This window comes from Rissa tridactyla, chromosome 4, assembly GCF_028500815.1.
Source record: "Rissa tridactyla isolate bRisTri1 chromosome 4, bRisTri1.patW.cur.20221130, whole genome shotgun sequence".
In the NCBI taxonomy this organism is placed as follows: Eukaryota; Metazoa; Chordata; class Aves; order Charadriiformes; family Laridae; genus Rissa; species Rissa tridactyla.
The window spans coordinates 9,336,938-9,357,188 of record NC_071469.1 but is presented as its reverse complement, the minus strand read 5'-3'; the positions used below and the strand labels follow the sequence as shown (position 1 = coordinate 9,357,188).

The 20,251-nt window shown below is 39.4% G+C and overlaps 1 protein-coding gene across 17 annotated transcripts in view; it reads left to right on the top strand.

Moving 5' to 3' along the window:
- WT1 (WT1 transcription factor) overlaps positions 1-20,251 on the top strand; it is a 144,765-nt gene that overhangs the window by 31,854 nt on the left and 92,660 nt on the right. For 2 of the 17 annotated variants that reach the window (XM_054199340.1, XM_054199339.1), the window contains exon 9: positions 1,854-3,300. The exons of 14 other annotated variants lie outside the window; for them this stretch is intronic. In XM_054199340.1, coding sequence (XP_054055315.1) covers positions 1,854-1,975 — 122 coding nt within the window. In that variant the 3' untranslated portion in view covers positions 1,976-3,300. One more of the 17 variants, XM_054199338.1, reaches the window with a different exon arrangement.

Here is a 20,251-nt window from a genome sequence, read left to right as displayed (position 1 = left end):
TGCTCCTGTCGGTGGTTTTGGATGTGTCATGCTCTTTGACTGTAAAATCCACATATCCTGACTGGTAGGTGGGGATTTTTCATCTCCATCTTGCCCTGTAGCTTCATTCCTCTTTCTTTCCTTTCCCCCTAAATTTTGCAACAAAACACCTAGCTCAAGTTAACTTGCTCCCTGTTAAATCTTGATGAAGCGAAGCAAAGTGACTTCTGTCTAATTCCATCCTAATTTTAAGTCAACTGCCAAACTATTTGTTAAGCTACAAATTCAGAGGTTTTTGTCTCCACAAGCAATTTTACTGTTATGGCAATCTTTGCTGTAGAAAGCAAAAAAAAAATCAAAGGAAAACTTCATATTTCTATATACATTTTTAGGAATGGAAATGTGATTTCTCATATCTGTACAGTGAAGCTGTACAAAGTAATTTGTGCCCAGCACAGGACTAATAGAGATTGCTGCCCCCTGTTGCAAGAGGACAAACAGAATTGCTTGTGAAACAGCAAAACTGTGAAAAACTGGCCAGTAAAAGATAACTCGCATCAGTTCACAAGATGGTTTTGCTAATGCTGCTGAGATTTTCAGCTGAGATCACAATCTGTGATTTTTATCAGTAGCTCTGACCAGATTAGTTTTGTCCCATGCTGTTTTATGCACTCATGTGAGAGAGTTGATGCTTTTGCCAGCATATATGTTAAGTGGATAAAGTAGATTTTAACCATAGCACCACCCCCCTTAAATATATTGTACGGGATTTTTCAAACAGAAATACACATTTATGCCAATCCCAGATCCCCTTTTGCCTGAATTTAGATGTTTGTGAGGTGTACAAAGTGTGAGGCAAAGAAGAGGAGATGTCTGGGTGAGCTTGTACCACCCCAGCGTGTCTTGAATTGGAGAGTATGAGGTGTGTAGACAGTACTGAAAAGCCCAGCACCAGAGCTGAACGTACTTTAAAATAGTGCATTTATTTTTGGGGAAAAAAAGGGAAATGCAATTCTAAAAGAAACATGAGTCACCAGGCACTGCTCTGAGCTAATGAAAGCATTCCATCAGCATTCCAGCGGCATCAGAAACACAGCCTGAAATTCCACTTAAACATTGTAGAAAATCGAGAGACCAGATTGAACTGTAAAAAGGTGATGGCATTTCTTGTTAAAATTGAATGTGCTTTGCTTGGGGTCATTTTTAGTGAATATTATGCTTATGGGAATGTTAGAAAAATACTGAGTATTTTGAGCCTTTAAGATCTCCCATAGATGTGAATCTACTTTATTTAGACAGTAGTGGGAAACTTTCAGTCTGGCTCAGCAGACTTCATGCTGAACTCTGTTGCTTCTACCATGTGCACTTACACTCACCAGTTTCAAAGAGCTTCAGCCAAAACTCATTGAACTGGCTGGAAAAACTCTCCCTGACTTGAGGTCAAGCTCTAAATAGTCACTGACAATTTTCACAGTGACTAACAGTATGTCTGCACCACAGCCCAAGGTGTGACTGAAGCTTGTGCGAATGCCAGAGTGACTTTTAAACTAGTTCGTTCGAGAGCTGAGAGCAGCACAGGCATGGCAACACGGTGTTCAGTAAGGGCCTGTCTTCAGGAGTGAACCACTGCAAAGTGTTCTACGTCATCGGAAAAGGCTGTTGTTAAACATCAGCTGCAGGCGATGTAAGAAAGCAGCGACTGCTGATGTGAGCAGGAATTGAGGGCGCTCCCGCACCCTCTCCGGACAGCCCGGGATGCCTTTCCTCCCGACAGGGGCTCTGCCTGGCTCCTCACAACCCTGCAGAAAGAAACCAAATAGCAGTGTCTCAGGCGAGCTGTATGCCCAGTTAATAACAGGGTGTTTTGTTAACAGGTGAAAAGCCTTTCAGTTGCCGGTGGCCCAGCTGTCAAAAAAAATTTGCCAGGTCTGATGAATTAGTTCGTCACCACAACATGCACCAGAGGAACATGACTAAACTGCAGTTGGCCCTTTAGACAGTTCAAACAAGTGAATAAACCAGATGGGACATTATGAGCTACTGCAAACTTTATCAGCCATCTTCGATCACCTCTGTCAGAAAGCTGCGGCTGTCTTCGTATCCCATTTGACACAAGTTAACTAAACCGTAGGATTCTGCTCAGCCTTGTCTTCCATTTGGACTTACACAAGTTCCTATTCAATAAGTTCAAAAGATTTTTATTTGTAATTCTGTAAAAAAGTAAGCAAGATTGCCACAGTTTCAAGATCATTATAAGCTATGCTTACCTTCCATCTGTGTCTCCAGTTTTCTGGTTTTATTTTCACCTGGACTTTTCTAGGTACACATTGTTGTACCTTTTAAAGTCCTGCAGTGGGTAGGGTGATTCCTCCCTGTTGAAGGTAAGCTTTACGCTTACTGCATCTGTGCATATGCTGAGGTTTCCAAATGCTAGTACAGCATCCTCACAAAATGAGACACAACAATCACTGAAGATACTTTTGGTAAACTTTGTACTTGTACTGCCACAGGGCAAGCTTTTAAAGTTCGAAGCTCTGCTTTTGAATTTCACAAGTCAAACCTTTTTTTAAAGAACGTATTTCTAGAGCAGTTAAAGATAGATGAACCAGAGCCTCTCTGTACAGAAAACAAGAATCTTACCATTAAGTTAACTTGTTTTTTTAAATAATCACATAATTGATCCCCTAAAACTGTTTTGTTTGTCAAATAACTCTCTCCTTTTCTCTCTCACTTTTTAATGTATTGTTTTAAATTTATTCTATCATGAGATGCATAGATCTCCTTTACACAAAACTAATTCCAATCATTGTAGACATTTGGGATTTGTTTACAATGTAAAGCCACACTGGTTATGTGGCTAGCAAGCTGTATAAACTTAAAACTGAACTTTTAATGGGGCTGGTCCAGGTTCTCCATTAACAGATTACTCTTAAGATAAGTAACTTAAAAAGACTCTTTGTCAAGTATATGTGAAAAAGACATTATTAGTGTAAGGAAATATATTGTTTCAGGGTTTTGGGAGGAGGGGTTTATTATTTACTTTTAATTGCTTGAAATTGTGTGTATATATATATCTGATAATGTATTGCTCTTAGACATCTAAAATTAGAAAGTGTATAAATATTAGATGCATCACTGTTCTGATGTTGTTGCTGTTACAAACTATTGATAACACTAAGAATGTAACCTGCATTTTTCACTGAGCTTTCAATTAAAGCCCATTCAAAGAGAAACAAATGAGAGTCCAACAGATGTCTTGTTTCATGTCTGGTATTAAATTTCAAATGCCCTGTCCAATAGTATCCATTTTTTTTTTTGTATATAAAGGTACCACCAGCACTGATGACCACTAGTTAACCTGTCCAGGTCTTGACCACAATTTATCCATCTCACTTGGGAATCATACTGGCAGCAGCAAACAGTGTCAAGTTTCATATTGTGCTATAAAACAGTTGCTTCCATCGTTCGTCTTCTTACCAAACTATTCCTTTTCTTTCGACCTGTAAGATTTGTATAAGAACGTTTTAGAAGAGGAAAATTCAGTGTATAAATAGCAGCACTGGCCTTCTGTAGAACTGCGCTGAAGCCATAAGCACAGATAACTTCTTAGATTAGGATGTCACAGACTGACTTTTAAGTAAAAGTTAACTTCGAGTTGGGGTGGCTTAAATCAGTTCAGCAGGTTGAAAAAGACAGTCTTTCTTAGATGATGAAGTGTGAAAATGAAGATAAAAAAATATTACTGTTTCTTTGTCATACTGCCTACTTTTCTTTGGAAGTAAGTACAGCCTGCCTCAGCGCCCTTTGACCTTGCAAAATATTTGTATCTCTTTAGCAAAAATCTTTAATGTATCTTGCCAAGCTTTTTTCACTAATGTACACAATGGAGTTCTATGATGGGTTGAGCTTTCTCTCTTAAAGTGCAGCTGCATCGTCAAGAAAACTCAACAGTTAATTCTTCAAGTCCTCTTTTTCGCATGGGTATTGCATCACTGTTAATTACTGTTGGGGTACTGTGACTCATTTGTATCAGTCAACTTTATCTTTTGCTGCCAAAAGACAGCATCTCTCTGGAGAAACTCATAACAAGTGTGGCAAACATCAAATATTTGGAGCGAATGGTGTACATAAAACTGTACAGAATTAAAAAATAAAGCAACTCCTCCTGCTTCCTTGAGAGAAAAGTTCAGTCGCAATAACAACGTCCTCTGATTTACCCAGCAGCCTTCTGCAACTACAAAACAATCTGTTTTTCAGTCTGCACCCAAAATAGAGAGCTGCCACGAGTGTTTATACTAAAAGCCAAAAAAAGAAAAATCAGCCTCCAGTTGTGCCTGCATTAGTCAAACATAAATAAAACTCTCTTTTGTGAAATACAACCAAAACTCCACTGCAGCACAGGCCAGACTTCCAGTGACCTGTAAATAACGACAGCCATGCTTTTGCTGCCTAGTGAATTGTGTGCCAAATAATAATGGTAGATGGCTACAGAGCCTGAAGCCTGGGTTGATGAGTGACAGAGCATGTCCTTTTGGTTTTGCTGTTGCCACTTTTTCAATGAAAGTACTTATTGCTACTCTGATGGTTGGTGATCATTATGTCCCCCAGCCCGCCGAGTACAGTGAAGACAATGGTAAATGTTTACAAGATTATTTTTATTCCTAGTTATTTTACAGTCTTTGTCATGAGAGGCATTTTATGTCTCTCCCTTTCATTTCCCTGTGTTCAGGATTCTATCAGCAAGGTAAGCCACCTTTATTGAAGTGCTTTACTACATGAATTTCTCAGAAGCAGCCCCCAGATGCTGGTTCCTGCAGCGTGCAATTCCTCATTTTGTGGCAAGCAGAAACTGCTCAGCAGGCCGAGTTTCTGTGAGCTTGACCTCCGTATGAAGGATGAGGGGGCTGCACTCTATTATATCTTACAAGTATCCTTAGCTCTCTGGAAAATTTTCAATCCCACGATTAATTGAGCAAATCTTTTATGCCTCTGCCCTCTCTTAAACTGAAAGTAGTGACTGATGCTATTTCGGCTGATGGTTAATGTCTTGCTGTGATTGGCACACTATTCCTGTAGCTCCCATAGCCCCTCAGAATGGAGAATGTTAATTATATAGATAACACTTCTACTTTTTTCTTGTCACTTCATGATGTGCAAGACGTTTTGGGCAGGAAAGGGAATGTGATCTCTTCTCTTTCTGATGGTGCCAGCTGGGACTCAAGGGTCCACTTGCACCAATTTTTTCAAGGTAGGTGAATCCAACAAAGTGTCCCGTCTGCTTTAGGAAAACATGAGAGCTAATTGTAACCTGAATTGTAACCACATGATCTGCTTCTGGTGCATGTCATATTCTTTAAGGGTACGGACTGTGCTGACCGAAGAGGAGGTACGAAGGTGTTATCTTGCTGCATTTAGGCAGCCACCCTGAAGGCCGTCCATCCTTCAGACATGTGCTGATTCCTGTAAGGGGAGGGGGGACTTGCAAAGAAGTTACTCTTTGCTTCTTTTTCCGTAGTGGGTTAGACGAGTTGTTCATTTTAGAAGCCACTGCAACCAGGCCCATCTGTTTCAGGATGTCAGTAGGAGTCATTTCACTGCTCCACCAACCAACCTTACAGCAACTGGCAACAGTTCCTGAAGATGCAGGTAGATGTCTTAAACCAGTGTTTCTTCCTCCTTCCCTGTCCCCAGACAGACTTTTCCCGTCATCAATGTGACCCAGCAGCAAATCCAATATGGTAAGCGAGCTGTTCCCAGCACCTTGTCCAAAAGTCCAGCAAGGCTCTGAAGTGGATGGAGGGGCTCTGAGAAGGTGCTTGCAGGCCCACACCTCAGAGGTGGGTACACAAAGGCAACCAGCAGGCAGAGGTGTGCTGCCAGAAGACGTGAAGAAGTTCTACTGCTCAGTCCTGCTTGTGCCGTCCCCCTGGGGCAAGTACGTGCAGGGAGAATCACTCAGCTTTTCAGCTGGGGAGCTCTTCCTTGCTTGGGCAAAATCCTCCTCCCTCCTTCCTCCTCTCCAATTAACAAAAAAGTAATTAAAGGCAGTGTATGCAGTTCAGAAAGGCACTAATGGACAAGAAAACCCAGCTGCAGTATTTGGGAAGATCCAATAAAAAAATCATTAGGATTCTTTTAGTTATTGGAAGTCCTGATGACACAAAGGAGCCTAATGAAACAGAAGATCTGGTCATAAGAGCGATGAGTTAAAAAAAGCCCAAACCAAAATCCCAACCCCACTGACACCATTCTAAAAATTAGACAATTAAGAGTAAAACCAGGAATGTAGCCAGAACTATTCCACCTCAAATAATAAACACAAGGATAAGTTGCCAAGTGAGGTCAAAGAAGCAAATGGTAAAGTGAGTTTAAGAGACAGCTAGACACTTTTATGGGGAGAGAGGGGATTGAAGGATACAGTGACAAAACCGGGGGTAGAGTTGAGATAAACCCAGAGGACAGTGGTGGGCCAATAGCCTCGGAGAGTGCTCTGAGCCCCACTTGCTCAGTAGAGGAGCAGAGTGGCTCTTGGCGGCTGGGGGAGACTCACCAGGGCTGTCGGCAGCATCCTTTGAGGGACGAAGGGAAACTGCCAGAACAGTTTGAAAGGAAGATGAGCCTGTCAGACAGAAATGGGTGTGCTCTCCATGCACTGGTCCTAAGCGCTGCCCTTGGCTTCACTAGTGAGATGCCCTGACAGACTTGCTGATAAACATTTTTTTGAAGAACTTCTACTCAAGCAGCTTGTCTTCTTGCAAGCTACCAATGCAAAGCACAGAAAGAGACACCAAAAGAAAAACCACAAATGAAAAAAAAATTTTTTTTTTTCATTTTTCATGAAAGACTACTTGTAATATAGGAAAAAACAGGGTTGGTTAGAATATGATTCAAATGAGACAAAGACAAAATATACAAAGGTTATGCTCTTCTCTGCTTGTACAAAGGTTTGCATACTTTCCTGTTGTCAGCACAGCCTGTGTCGATTCCCATAAAAAAAGCTGGCAGAACTTCTGCGACTTCAAATAGCAGCATGATGTAGCCTAGTTTAAAGTGCTCAGTTTGGCCAGGTCTGCACTGACGAGCAGATGTGGCTCCACCAGCACAGTAAGGTTCTAAAATGATGGCGGTGGGGGAACTAAGGCCAGCATGGCCACAGAAAGTAAGCCAGAGCATCAAATAAATAAAGTACAGTTTTCTATATAGATTGTAATCCAAACAGAAATGTCAGTTTATGCTGTTAAAAATGTTAGCTTTGAGACCTCAAAGGGCTCTGAGCAGTGAGGATGATCTGTTCTAGAAGACATGCATAACGTGGGCAGATCTTGTGCTAGGTGAGTAGCAAGAAGACTCTGCCCCAAAGAGGTTGCAAGCCACAGATAAGGCTTTAAAAGACAAGTGCTTAAAGGCACTGAAAATCTTGAATGAGAAAGTATAGTCCCAGGCAGGGCTTTTCTATTCCTGGTGCCTGAATGCCTATCCCATAGGTATAAATATAATTTAATAGCATCACTTTTTTATGTGAAACAGGCTAGTTATGTTCTGATGAACTCTGGCAGAACCAAGATCTTAATCTGCAAAAATAAGCTGAGCAGTCATGGAAAGACCTGGCTCGTCATCCTGGCTTGAATTACTAGATAAATCTAATATAAAACTAGTTGCCCTTCCCTGGCATCAAAAAAGCCCCTTTGGTGCAAGGGGGATTATAAAAACACACAGGGCACGGAGACACTTTAGTATGGAGGCGCAGGAGAGAAATACAACTGTATTTATTCTCAGGCTGTTTCTTTTTATGGCTCATTCTCATCTGAGTCATGCCCCAGAACTCCCATTCATTTGAATGAAATGTTGAAAAACATAACTACAATAAAAAAAGTAACCTCACTGCCCGGAAAAAATCCTGCCCCAGAGTTTCTTGGGAAATGGCATGTCCTGGTACATGTGCTCTACTCATAGAATAATCACATCTGCTTAATGTTTCCTCCAAGGAAAGTCTCTGACATTTTTAGCCGTGTCGCTGAGTTTTTTAGGTTAAGTTATCGGTCTAGCTGCACAGTAAAGGTACATTGTAAAGGCAAATAAAGAAGTTTTTATCTGCTGTATGGCAAGCGCTCCAGCCCAACAAAGGCCTGTATTTAGAGCAGGAGAGCTATTTCACTCTCAGCCACTAGACGGCTCAGCCGGGAGGGTTTACTCGCTTTACTCACCACGGTTCTGAGAAGGCGACACAGGCAAGCCCCCTGCTGCAGCTGGAGGAATTTCCTAACTTGCAACAGAAAGTTACAGGACTTAGAAAGCAGCAGTCAGAGCTGAAGACTATAATGTAATACAGCTCAGAATGTAGTTCAGTAGCCTGAGTACTGTATTGTGCTGTTATTGTAATTACAGCATTTTTCCAAGTGGGTCTGGGTAGCTACTCAGAATCAGAGAGTTCTAAAAATCTGGTTGCCTGGAGCGTTCTTCAAAGGCCAAGCTCTGACTGTCCTTGAGGCTGCCTAGGACGGTGCTTCATGCTCCGAAGAGAGGTGAGCTGTAAATCACTCACTGCTTGTTACATCAGAAGTGTGGAGCTGCATGTTTCTGTTATTAGAAGGAAGAATTAATAGCCAATCAAAGAAAGGAAAGGACACATGGCAGCAGGATTTGAATTGCCTGCACTGGGTATTGCCCTGGTGAAAGTCCACTGGACCATCTGCAATATAAATCTCTAATTAGTTTTTGCACTGTTGTGGAATGAATGAAACCCTCTGGTGACTGAACTACTTCCTCACCCCACTCTGAGCTACGGGACTTCAGCGTGGCTTGCTACGGGCTTCCCCTTTGTGAAGCCAGGCTGGGAGGATGAACTGCAGTTTGCGATTCTGAAGGTCATCACACAGGACAAACAACCTCACAACAGTCTAATATTTCTAAGCTGTATAAATTCCTAGTGTCTGCTGCAGGCAGGATCCAAACACTTGTGTCAATTCTGTACCATGCCCCAGACTGCCAAAAAACATTAATATAAGCATATTTATCTGGGCTGCAGTGTGTTACAAGAATTCATTAGGACAATATGTGATACAGTGCTGAAACAGAAGGCTGGGTTTCTCTGGCCAGAGATGAGGAAGTCTAGTCCCTGCTGAACTTTTACTACTGATAAAGACAATGTCTGCTGGCAGCATTCATTTTTTACTAGGCCATCTGCATCTAGTCAAGGATAACTTGACTTTCTGAAAAAGCCATTCATCAGAATCAACCCTGTACAACTTTCTCTTGATGAGTAAAGCAACACAAAGAAAGACCAAGATGGTTAATAAACTTCTTTGGGAGCAAAAGGTCAATGCTGGTGTAAACAAAGCAGTGTCATAGTACTATACAGAAGCATTGAAGTTTCCTGCGTGTTTATATGGCTGATGCCCCATTTCTTTTTTATCAGTGTTTGTTATCATTTATTTTGCTCTGCTTTAGCTGATCTATAAATCTTTATAACAGTGTTCTTTATTTTCTTAATTTTGTCATCTCTCTTACCGCCTTTTATCACCTGTTTGTGTCCAGTATGTTTGCTACTCTCTGCTGCTTGATGGCTGCCCACGATTAGTTTTTTTAACCCTTTAGTTCTCATCTACCACACGCAGGTCTAATAGTTAAGTCTTTCAGAATCTCACTTTTTTTCTAAAGCTGAATCAAACACTGAAGACATTTCTGTTGTCTCCTTAACAAATCATTAACTATGAAAGGCAAAAAATGAATAAGTGCACTGATGGGGAAATATTCCCACCCCAAGTGCCAGAGCCTTGCTTTTAGCTACACAACACAGACAGACAGGGCAGTAGCCGTGTACTTTTCACTCCAGGCCTTTACCATTGTACTTCAGATCCAAACTGGAGAGTCCTACGCTTGCACCGTGCGAGGAGGTAACAGGTTGCTCTTCCTCCCCTCCCAGTCTTTGGCTTTCGTGCTTTGTGGCTGCACATCCAGAGAACGCAGCCACTAGAAGCTGGACCGAAGTCCCCGGGCTCCCTTCACATCAATCAATGATCATCCAGCCAAACATTTTGTTATGAGCTTGGGCTAAATTAACGACAGTCAGCTAACAGGAGAATATTCCATATCCACAATGACAAACATGAAGCAGCTGATACCTTGGTAATGTTATGTGGTTATTCAGTGATACTTGCTTTAGAGCCACAACATTTAAAACCTCATAGATAGATAGGTGATGTTTGCCTAGAGAATAAATGTTTTCTTGAGCATTTCAGAGCGCGCTAAAATTCTTCATTAAAGAATGTCAAAGAAAAAAAAGAAAGTGAATTTTTCTTAGTGAAGAGCCTCTAGAGTTCACCTTTTTTCCTTTGATGTGCTATTTTGTTCCATGTAATCAGATTACAAAAAGTTTTGCACACTCTGGATATCCAAAATCATATAAAAAAATTGATTGACCCAAACCAATTTTGGGGGGATGGCTTCAGCAAAACATATACTGCTCTTTTTAAAGGTTTATATCTTGAAACCTTTTGTTTAATAGAGACTTACGCAATGTAATTTCTCATGGCACTGGAGTATTTATTGTAACTGGGTACTATAGGGAACCAAAAAACACTAAAGACTCTGAATTTCACAATTGACTATGAATTTTGAGTCCAGCCAGTTAAAACATTAATCTCCCTTGTTAATAAATGTAATATAATGTAATGTACTTCTGATAGTATGAGCCTCTGCTGAATCTGCAATCTTAGACTCTTACTTAGAAAAGCCCCACGTTCCTGAAGTTAATATGAGTAAGACTTCTACTTGCCTAAAAACTGCTGGATTAGGTTCAAAACCCACTGATTCTTCCAAATTTAGTATCCCAGTTATTCCACATGAGTATCCAGTTAGAGGATGTTCTGTCACATTGATGTCCAGACTACAGGAAGGTCTATGTACTGGGTTATATTCTGTATATCATGTGGTTCAGCTGGATTCTAGTACCTCCAATATGCAATTCTGCATGTATTGCTATAAGATTTGGATATTATTTAAGTAGAATAAAATTTCAGGTGACAAAGAAATCTAGAGCAGGGTTGGGTTTGGTTTTGTTTTTTGGTTTTTTTTTTGTTTCTTTTCTTTTTTTTAGCTTCCCGTCTCTGCATGGAATGAGTATTTAATGTTAGAAGATAGGGGTGAGCTAATCTTGACACCCAGTTGAAATCCTGGCCCAAAACATTAACTCACTTTAGGAGCAGTGTAGTGACTAGTCATGAAATGTATACCATTGTTTTCAGTCAGGGGAGATTTTGTCATTGTGTGTTGTTTAACTTGGCCATTTTCTGGAAATAGCTTAGTACATTCCTGGCTCTTTTTGCAAAGATCCGTCTTTAATGGCAGGGTTGTTGTTTTACATTTTAACTGTTTTAATTCAGACATATAATAAACTCTGAAAAAAAATCCTAAGTAACCCAGCTAGATTTTTCAATTGTACTTTTAAACCAAAGATTATTGTGATTGAATTTTTTAATTCTTCTGTTTGATATCAGTGCATTTTGAATTCTGACCTTTTCTGAAAACATTAGTAACTGGTGAAAACAATTTTGCCTTCTAGTGGAAACTCTGGATTTCTGTGCACTGTGCAGATTGCTTCAGCTGACTGGCATGAAATCTGATTTGCATTAATCAGCCACAGGCAAGGGCAAAATGAAATGACTGTGATGCATGAGAGAAGGATTTTAGAGTATTTACAAAATTATGCTTCTGAGCAGCATGGAAAAGCAATGGCTAGCGTAGGGCATGTTCTGTCTGATTCATGAAGTGAATCACCCTAATCCAACCTGGTTGTCAGAAGAATTTGGGCTGCGTTCCTTGAGCAAGAGGCCCTTCAGCTGTGATTTGACAAAGAACATAGGGTGTGATACTGAGGGAGAATTTGCCAGAGTGAATACAAATGAAAACATTCCAGCTTCAGCAGGTGTTTGTGGCCCAGCCCCAAACACCTACCTAACCAACCATCAGCCCAAACGAGGAGCAGTTCCAAAGGACTTGGCTATCTCTGCATGCTGTTGCCCGTGGCAGTTGTTACCTTTGACTAAACAGTGACTAAAACTTCCTCTCCTGTCTGCTGTAGCCTGCAGTTGGGTGTGAATTAAGCATCTCGAGGATTCTGCAAAAGGTATCGTTGAGGGTGTAATTTTGGCTTGCATGAGCGAGCTATTGAAATCAGAGTTTGAGGCCTCCTTGTGCGAGATGGGCTGCAGAAATGTTATGCCTGTGAAATGGCTGGGACTCTCTTGAGCTTTTCTGCTCAAAAACCAGAAGATGGTTAATTTAGACTTGAAGTTTTCCACCATATCCCAGTGCTAAATCCTGCCAATATTTATACCACAGGTATAAGTACCTGTCTGGCTAAACTGTTCCTTGAGAACTTTTTCAACCATACTTGGTTTCATTTCTACACTTTACTTACTTAGAGTCTGCACCAGCCACGGAGTTGGTAACAAGTGGTGGATAAAGAGTGTTTTAAAGATACAGAATGTAATTATGCAGTGCTGAAATTACATATACTTTTATTTCCAGCTGAGCTCTGTGAACACTTAACATAGCTAAACATTGTGATGATTGTTTATTGCATATGATATTGCATGTGGTGCTGCTCAGGGTAACTGTACAAGGAAAAATATCACTGCTATGTCACTATAAGGAGATACTAATTTCCTCCATAACATTAATTCATCTTGGTTTCTTGTGTGGAGTTAATGCATTGTTATTATATTGATGTGGCTTTGAACTCTGAATCATTGCAGTATAAAGCACATTGCTAAGTTAATTAAGAACATGAACTGATTTTTCAGATGGGCAGCGAAACTTAGGTATCTGTCCCAAATTCCAAATTTCAATTTCATTGGGATGAATTTATATTTAATGTTTTGTGTCTTTTTTGTGGAAATAAAATGCTGAAAACTGCTATGCCAAGTTGAACAAAATATTTCTCTCAAACCCCAAACTGAATGTTTTATTTCAGTATCTTGTGAGAAAAGCAAAGGGATAGATCTGTTCTTGTACTCAGCACTATGGAATGAGAACATTTGGGCTGCAGAAAATGCAAGTTCAATTTTCTCCTTTGTCCGATTTAATTCCAGTGAATCACTCTCATAACAAGCAAGTACAACATGGAGATTTCCATCAGGCAAGAAAATCACATTTTTATCTGCGGATTCAGGAATGCTGTTTTTTTTCATTACACCAGATAAATCAGAAAAACTGACACTGGTGGTGCTGGAAAAGCTTGGTCAACAATTACGTACTACAGACCTGGCGGGCACTGAATCTCTCAGGTAACAAGACTGCACACACTCATGGTATCATTAGTGAATTATACCTTAAATCACTTAGTTTTAATTTACTAGTTGAAGTCTCAGTCAGAAAAAAGATGAACAAAAATTGCTGCTCTTAGTAGTACGCCTGAAATGAGGCTTTTAGTCTGTGCTGAGTTCTTCACAGCTGGTTTTCAACACAATGAAAACTCCATAACTGAAGAACTATAGAAGTAGCCAGATCACCTCTCCACCTATATCTGTTGTTAAGAAACTACCTCCATGTTCTAAATATGAAAGGTGTAAAATTTACACCCATGGAACAGTAACATTTCACATTTCAGAGATCTACTGTTTCCTACAATAAACTAACAAAAATAGATTGTGGTAAAACATGGATACGTGATAAAATGGGAAAAAATCTCTACTAAGGAAAACTTTGGATAGGGGTTACAAACTTGAGAGAAGTGCTTATCTCCTTTATTTGTTTCCATTATGTAACAAGCAGTGCAAAATAGCATTCCAGTATCTCACTGTGCCTTCATTTTTTCAAAATAGGGCTGAGAGATGTGCGTATATGTCAGTTCTCTTCAGGAAACATATTTTCCTTGTGTGGGAAATACATTGCTTAATGTATATTAACATTTTAATAAAAGCATAACTAGGTGATGATCTGAAAGGCTGTTTCCCCTTACAGACTAAAAAAAAGCCACGGAAGCAAACAATTTTTGTAAACAGCATCTCTCACTGCACTCTGCTCTGGTAATTTATAAAGGCTCACAGTCATCATTATTTCAAAAGATTAATTCTGTTTAAATAGTCAATTGAGCAGAACAAGACGTTAGTGGGATAGTTAGCTATGTGTCACAATATACTAGATAAAGGATTATGCCCCACTTAAGAATTAATAACATTTTAAACCTCTACATAAACTATTTTTTTTATCAATAAACATGTCTCTGACAGAGGGCCAGATGCACTCACAGGTCTTAATTGTTCAATCCAGTGACTAATCCCCACTTGATCAAGATTTTACTGACTTAGCAGCTGTCTGGAGAGTGACAAATTTACGATTCAATTGCAATTTCATCTTAAACTTGAAACTGCATGATCATTTGTGGGAATTAGCTACCTGATAAGATAACGAGGGTGGAAGAAGTGCACATAATTCTGTTCAGCAGAATCGGAGTGTTGCAGTACTCTTTAGGATGCATTGGAAAGACACAAATGGCCATTAAGGGATTAGCCCATCACTGATTGAGTGGCTGCACAGAGTTGAGGTTTACTAAATCACTGGAGCGGTAGGTCATTATCCTTGGATACAGGAGACAGTTGAATCTGTGTCCAAATGCATGAGCAGTAAATTGGAGTGAACAGAGTGTGCCAAAAAAGAAAAATAAAAAAAAGCTGAACCCTTGTTCTTCAAGTGTTCAAATTTCCAGGTCATACACCAAGTTTTTTTCTTTCTTGGCATAAAAAATATTTTTTCACTGCCTTTAGTATCAGCATATTCTTGTCTGTGTAATCTCTTTTGAGTGTATTGCTTCCCCTCAATGCTATCAAATTTGTGCTTAGCTAACAAATGCTGAAACTTAGATAACATTTTAGAAACTGATTAGGAAAGCAATGTTAGCAGTTTCCCTCTCCAGTTTTGATGGCTTGTGCACAGTTACTACAAAATACATAATTAAAATAAATGACTTTTCCTCATTTGGGTCTTGTAATGATAACTTTTTGGTAAGTCTCTTTTCTTCAATTGTTATGTGTGCTATTGAACTGAATCAATACTGTTCTGTAATAGGTTTGTTTGACAAGAGTTATGACAGAAGTAATGCTTTAGTTTAAAAGAAATACAAATTCAATTGTTTTTTCTTAAGAGAGAAATCATAAATTGCTGCAGGAATAATACAACACTTCTACCTTCCTTGAACATGTGTTGATGCAGCTGATGAGTAAAATTAACCACTGAGCAATTCCACTTCAGGGCTCTGTAACAGTATGTCTAAAGACTATTTGGCAATTCAAATTAATAGCTTAAATATGTCAAATTTTGGAACTTTTGCTGTGCTGGCTATGGCCTTTGGCTAGCCTGAATAAGCCCAAGATCCCTTGGGGCTACTTCTCTGTGAATTGAACTTAATGATCTCTTTTCCCAAGGTATGGATGCATCTAATGTTGTTCAATTTATCTCAGTCTAGAGGGGCACATAACTTTAGAGAGGCTCGTTTCCTGAAGCATAGTGCATTTCACTAGGAATTTGTGAGCTAGTAGATTGGAAAATTCACCTTCAGAGAAACCTGGTTAATTTTCATCATGCAGTGAGCAATTTTTACTTCCTAACACAACAACAAAATATGCAATACAGAGCAGAGATGGAGCTGGAAGCCAAAGTTCAATATTGTACTCACCTGTAAGTAAATGTTTTTAACATAATTGTACTTCACTGAGATTAACAGAGAAGGAAGGAGAACGTATCGAGCAATAAAGGTCTTAGACCGGGTAAGCTTTTGTAACACCAAACAAATGTCCCATTTTGCCCAGCACTCATCAGGTGGTATCAGGAATGTTGTGTTATTTCCCAGTTCTTTTGCCCTCTGCCAGTCCCAGTCTAAACGTTGAAAAACTGCTGAGGTGCCTGGATTTTTGGGAGCATGCTAATACCTGAAACAGAAAGTAGAATAATTGGGCCAGTCAAACTCTGACTATAGTGGGAACAGGAACAAGATAAAGCAGGGGCTAGAATAAGTTTGAGGAAAATAAATTAAAAGGAAAAATAAATATGAAAAAAATTAAAAGCACAGAGGAAATGACTGTTTTCTAGATTTGGACGTAATTCTGATGGCAAGCCTGAAGGTTTAAATTAGCTGAAAAGCATTATCCACATTTTCAATGTTGAAATCCTTGGCCAGCTCTACTTTCTAAGATTCAACTGATGTCCAGAAGATTTGGACAAGTACATGGTGAGTAGGACTGGGAGAACAAACGAAGAGGAAGGAAAGTGCAAGAAGAAAATCAATCTGCCAAATTAGACAGAGCAAAGGAACAGGAAGCAAAACAGGAAATAACCTAATAAAATATAGTGGAAAACAAATAACTTCCAGTGCCCCAACAATTTCCTCTCACAAAAAGTATTGGCAGTATAAAGCAAATTACAGGCACATTTCTGTCTGGCTATGGAAATTAAGGTATTTAGGGACAACATATGGCCTTTTTTCCCCCCCACAAAATGCAGATAACTGTATCAGGCATGAATCTGAAAGTCCCACAGGTGAAGATGAGAGCACAAATATGACACAAACAATGCATTTGGAGAAAGAACTGGATGGTTAATGGAGGTGAACTTTTTGAGGTGCGGTCATGGAAATCGCTACCCATTTTGATTAGTTCTGCCTCAGGGATTGGCGTCACGGGGAATATAGGAAACCTGAGGGAATGGGGGTAACCCCTCTATGCCACAACGTCCTGCATTTCAGGAGATCTCCTGGACAGCCGGACACGGGCTCCTTGGGCCTAGAGCAAAGAAGGGGACATGTAAACTAGTTGTTTTATGCACTTCCTAGGTACTGATGTCCACCATGATCTGTACCTAATCGTAGCAAAGAGACTCTTACTCCCTCTCCTCTGATGGGTGGGCTCTCAAAGACAGTGTTTATTTAGGAACAACGCCATAGCACCAGACGCCCAGTGCCACCAGGATATTGCAACAGTTTCCTATAAAGATACCTTACTGAGAAGAGCAAATCCTCCCCCGTTTGCAGGACGTTTGGCAAATAAGTAATGAATCTATTTTCAAGTGTTATCCTCATTCTGTAGTGTTTACAGTTTTTGCACTCTGGAGAGTGTGATTTTAAAGAGGCTCAGAGCTTACTTCAGCTTATTAAAGTAAATATTGTAGCATTAGTTATTTGCCAAAACCAACAGAAATATAATTAACTTGAGTAACTCCTTACTGAGCAACCACATACATGATTTACTTATTTCACTGTGTTTAAACTGATCTTCCATGGAAGCAGAAAGCATATTCAGCCCAGCTCAGCCGCATGAAGGTTAAAGTGTGTATTTTAAATGAACTAGTAATTCTTATGAAGGATTCCACAGGTGAATGAAAACACAGTGATAATGGTGTGATTTATTTATGTATGTTTCATCCTCTGTAAAGGTACTATAGGATATAGAAGAAAACAAATTAATCACAATTAAAGTGAATCCAGACTATGGAATGCACTTTATAGCATCATAATCTTCAAAAAATACACATGCATTTTCAGCTTTGAATTTATCATTGATTTAAGTGGAATAAAATTACTATCTTTCACAGTACTAAAAATATAAGAGAGCTGCTTTTTTGTTTACATCATTTCTAGCTTTAGAATGACAAAATGAACCAGGGCGTACCATGCTACGATTTCACCCGTTGACACAAATGAAAAGGATAGAACAGACATAATACATCTGGTTTACGACTTTTAATTGCCTTTGTGACCCAGTTCATACCAAATCCTCTCAAGGCAAAGTCTCTTTCTTTGTATGCATCATGGGGCTAAATTTCTATCTGAGATATGTTGCTTAAAAAAACATCGCCATGTTAAAAAGTAACAATATTTCTTGCTCACATAAATCTTTAGTACTTGCAGGTGACCTGAGAAAGTGAGAAGTGGAGAGTTCAGTTGTCTGGTGAACGAGTATGTTAAACTTTCCAAATAAAAGCTAATCCTAAAGCACCAGATTCCTTCGGCAATTAATCACTATACTGTTGTTTATTAGGAAGACACGCCTGGAATTTTTTAGTAACTCAGGTAACCTTTCATGGTTTGATGGATACAGAAGATAATTGTGTCTACAGTGATTTAATGAGGCTCTCTGATGTAATATAGTAGTCTGTGACTACTGAGTTGGTGTCTGTCCTGGGAACAGGGAAGGGATATTAGAGGAGGGCATGTGTACAGAAACACACTGTTATAAAAACAATCTATTGCTAATCAGTCACAAGAAATATTTTCTATGTCATGTAGCAAGCCAGAACGGGCTGCTGGGATAACAGCTCTGAACTTTACTACTAGACTGGAAATCCTGTGGCAATGTTGTGTAGCTTCAACACAGGAGATTTTATTGAAAGAAGAAATGAGCAACGTGCTCAGTACAATATCTCATGGGCACACAATACTTTGGCTTTTTGAAATCTGAGTATTGGCACTTTTTAAAGCGATGGAAGTATGGACCCTAAAAATCTTTGCTGTAATCGGGAGGTGAATCACTACATATGCTGTGGAGCTGGCATCAGATGATGATGATGGTTATTTCTGAAACGTAAACAGTATCTTCCTTGATTGTAACCATCCTCTCTATGGGCCAGGCATCAGATCTCTCCTTCACACACAGCACAGATGGGATTTATCTGTGCACTGTATCCAGCAGTGCCAGTTTCCTAACAACAGTGTCACTCACTACTGCTCAGGGTATTAGGACATTAAATGTAATTTAACAAAACCTTACTGTCTCCTTGAGGCAGCCTCTTTAAAATTAATTCTTAACTCCCAGTTTTGTAATGTCTGCATTCGGGTAGCTACTGTTTCTTAGTCAACTGTTCAAGTCTAGCCTGATTTTCAAAAATGGCAATGTAAAATTGCTTATTCAAGGAACGTGTTCTTTCAGTTGTATCTAGCAACTTTATTTCTAAACACTGTATTTCCTTTGGTTTTATTTATTTATTTTTTAAATTTTATTCCTACAACAGTTAACCCTGAGAAGACTGGATATCATTCTTTCTTGTGCTGCATGACAATAAGTATTCAGTAGGTTCCAACTGTATGATCTATAAGAAAACATTCCCATTCAGAAAACTGTTGAATGTGTGTGTAGTCTACACATGGCTTAGAAATGATGGATTTGCTGAAGTGCATTCCTGAATTAGAACCGGAGAGGTTGAAATGAAGGTGGTGAGCTCTCACAGATGTACCTGAACAATTACTGTCTGCGATAGTGTGAAAAGCATGAAAAGTCACTCTTGTAAATATTACGATCTAACTGAGCTTGGAAAGCTGGCAGTAGAGAAAGATGAGGTTCCTGTTTGCAAACTGGGCACTTTTGGACATGGAACAAGAGGCAGACAGCATAAGAATCCAAAATGGTTTATGTGTGCCCAATTTATCTGTGGTAACTAGAAACTTTGAATGCTTCCATCTTCAAGTAGCCAAGTGGGGGCACATTGAAAATGTATTGTTTTCTAAAAGGAATATGTATTTTCTGAAACTGCTCCTCTGTCCTCTGAAAATTTACGACCTTTTCAAAGTATTTCGTATTGTGGAACCAAAATCAAGGTTCCCAAAATCACGAACAGCATTAGAAACTTTGGAGAAATCAGCATTTACAGAGGAAGTACATTTCAGATTATTTACACATGCTCTGAATTACTTTACTTTAACAACTTTTTCACTGGTAGTTTATTCAGAAAATACAGTATTTATAAATGTTTAGGATATATATTCAGAAGTGAAAACTTAAACAGTCTGCAAAGATCCAAAAATTCACAGTGCTAGTGAATCCAAGAAATGGGACACACATCAAAGTATCCATATTTTAGAGAGAGCAAGGAGCACTAAACCCGCTGGGGTTTAGGAATTCTGCAGATTCCTCAGCTTCTCAGCCTTTGCAAAACATCTGTCCCCACTTGCAAAGGCACTATCTGCCAGTGCTTTCTCAGCTTTGTCATTTTAGAGCATCCCTAAAGCCAAGAATACCAGTTCCAGATCTCAGTAAGTTAAGAATAAGTCTAAATATTTTGTAGAGAAAAAACATCTGCAAAAATAATCTGGTCTGAGAGCAAAACTGACCAAAACACTGTGTCACAAACTGAAAAAGAGACTAAAACCTTAAATAAGATATATCCTACTGAATATATGACAGCATAACAACTGCTGTCCATGGCATTTTCTGTGAAATAAAGGAGAATTTCAAGTTAAGGATTTGAAAAATTTGCAAGAATTCCTGGTATGATTTTTTGATACTCC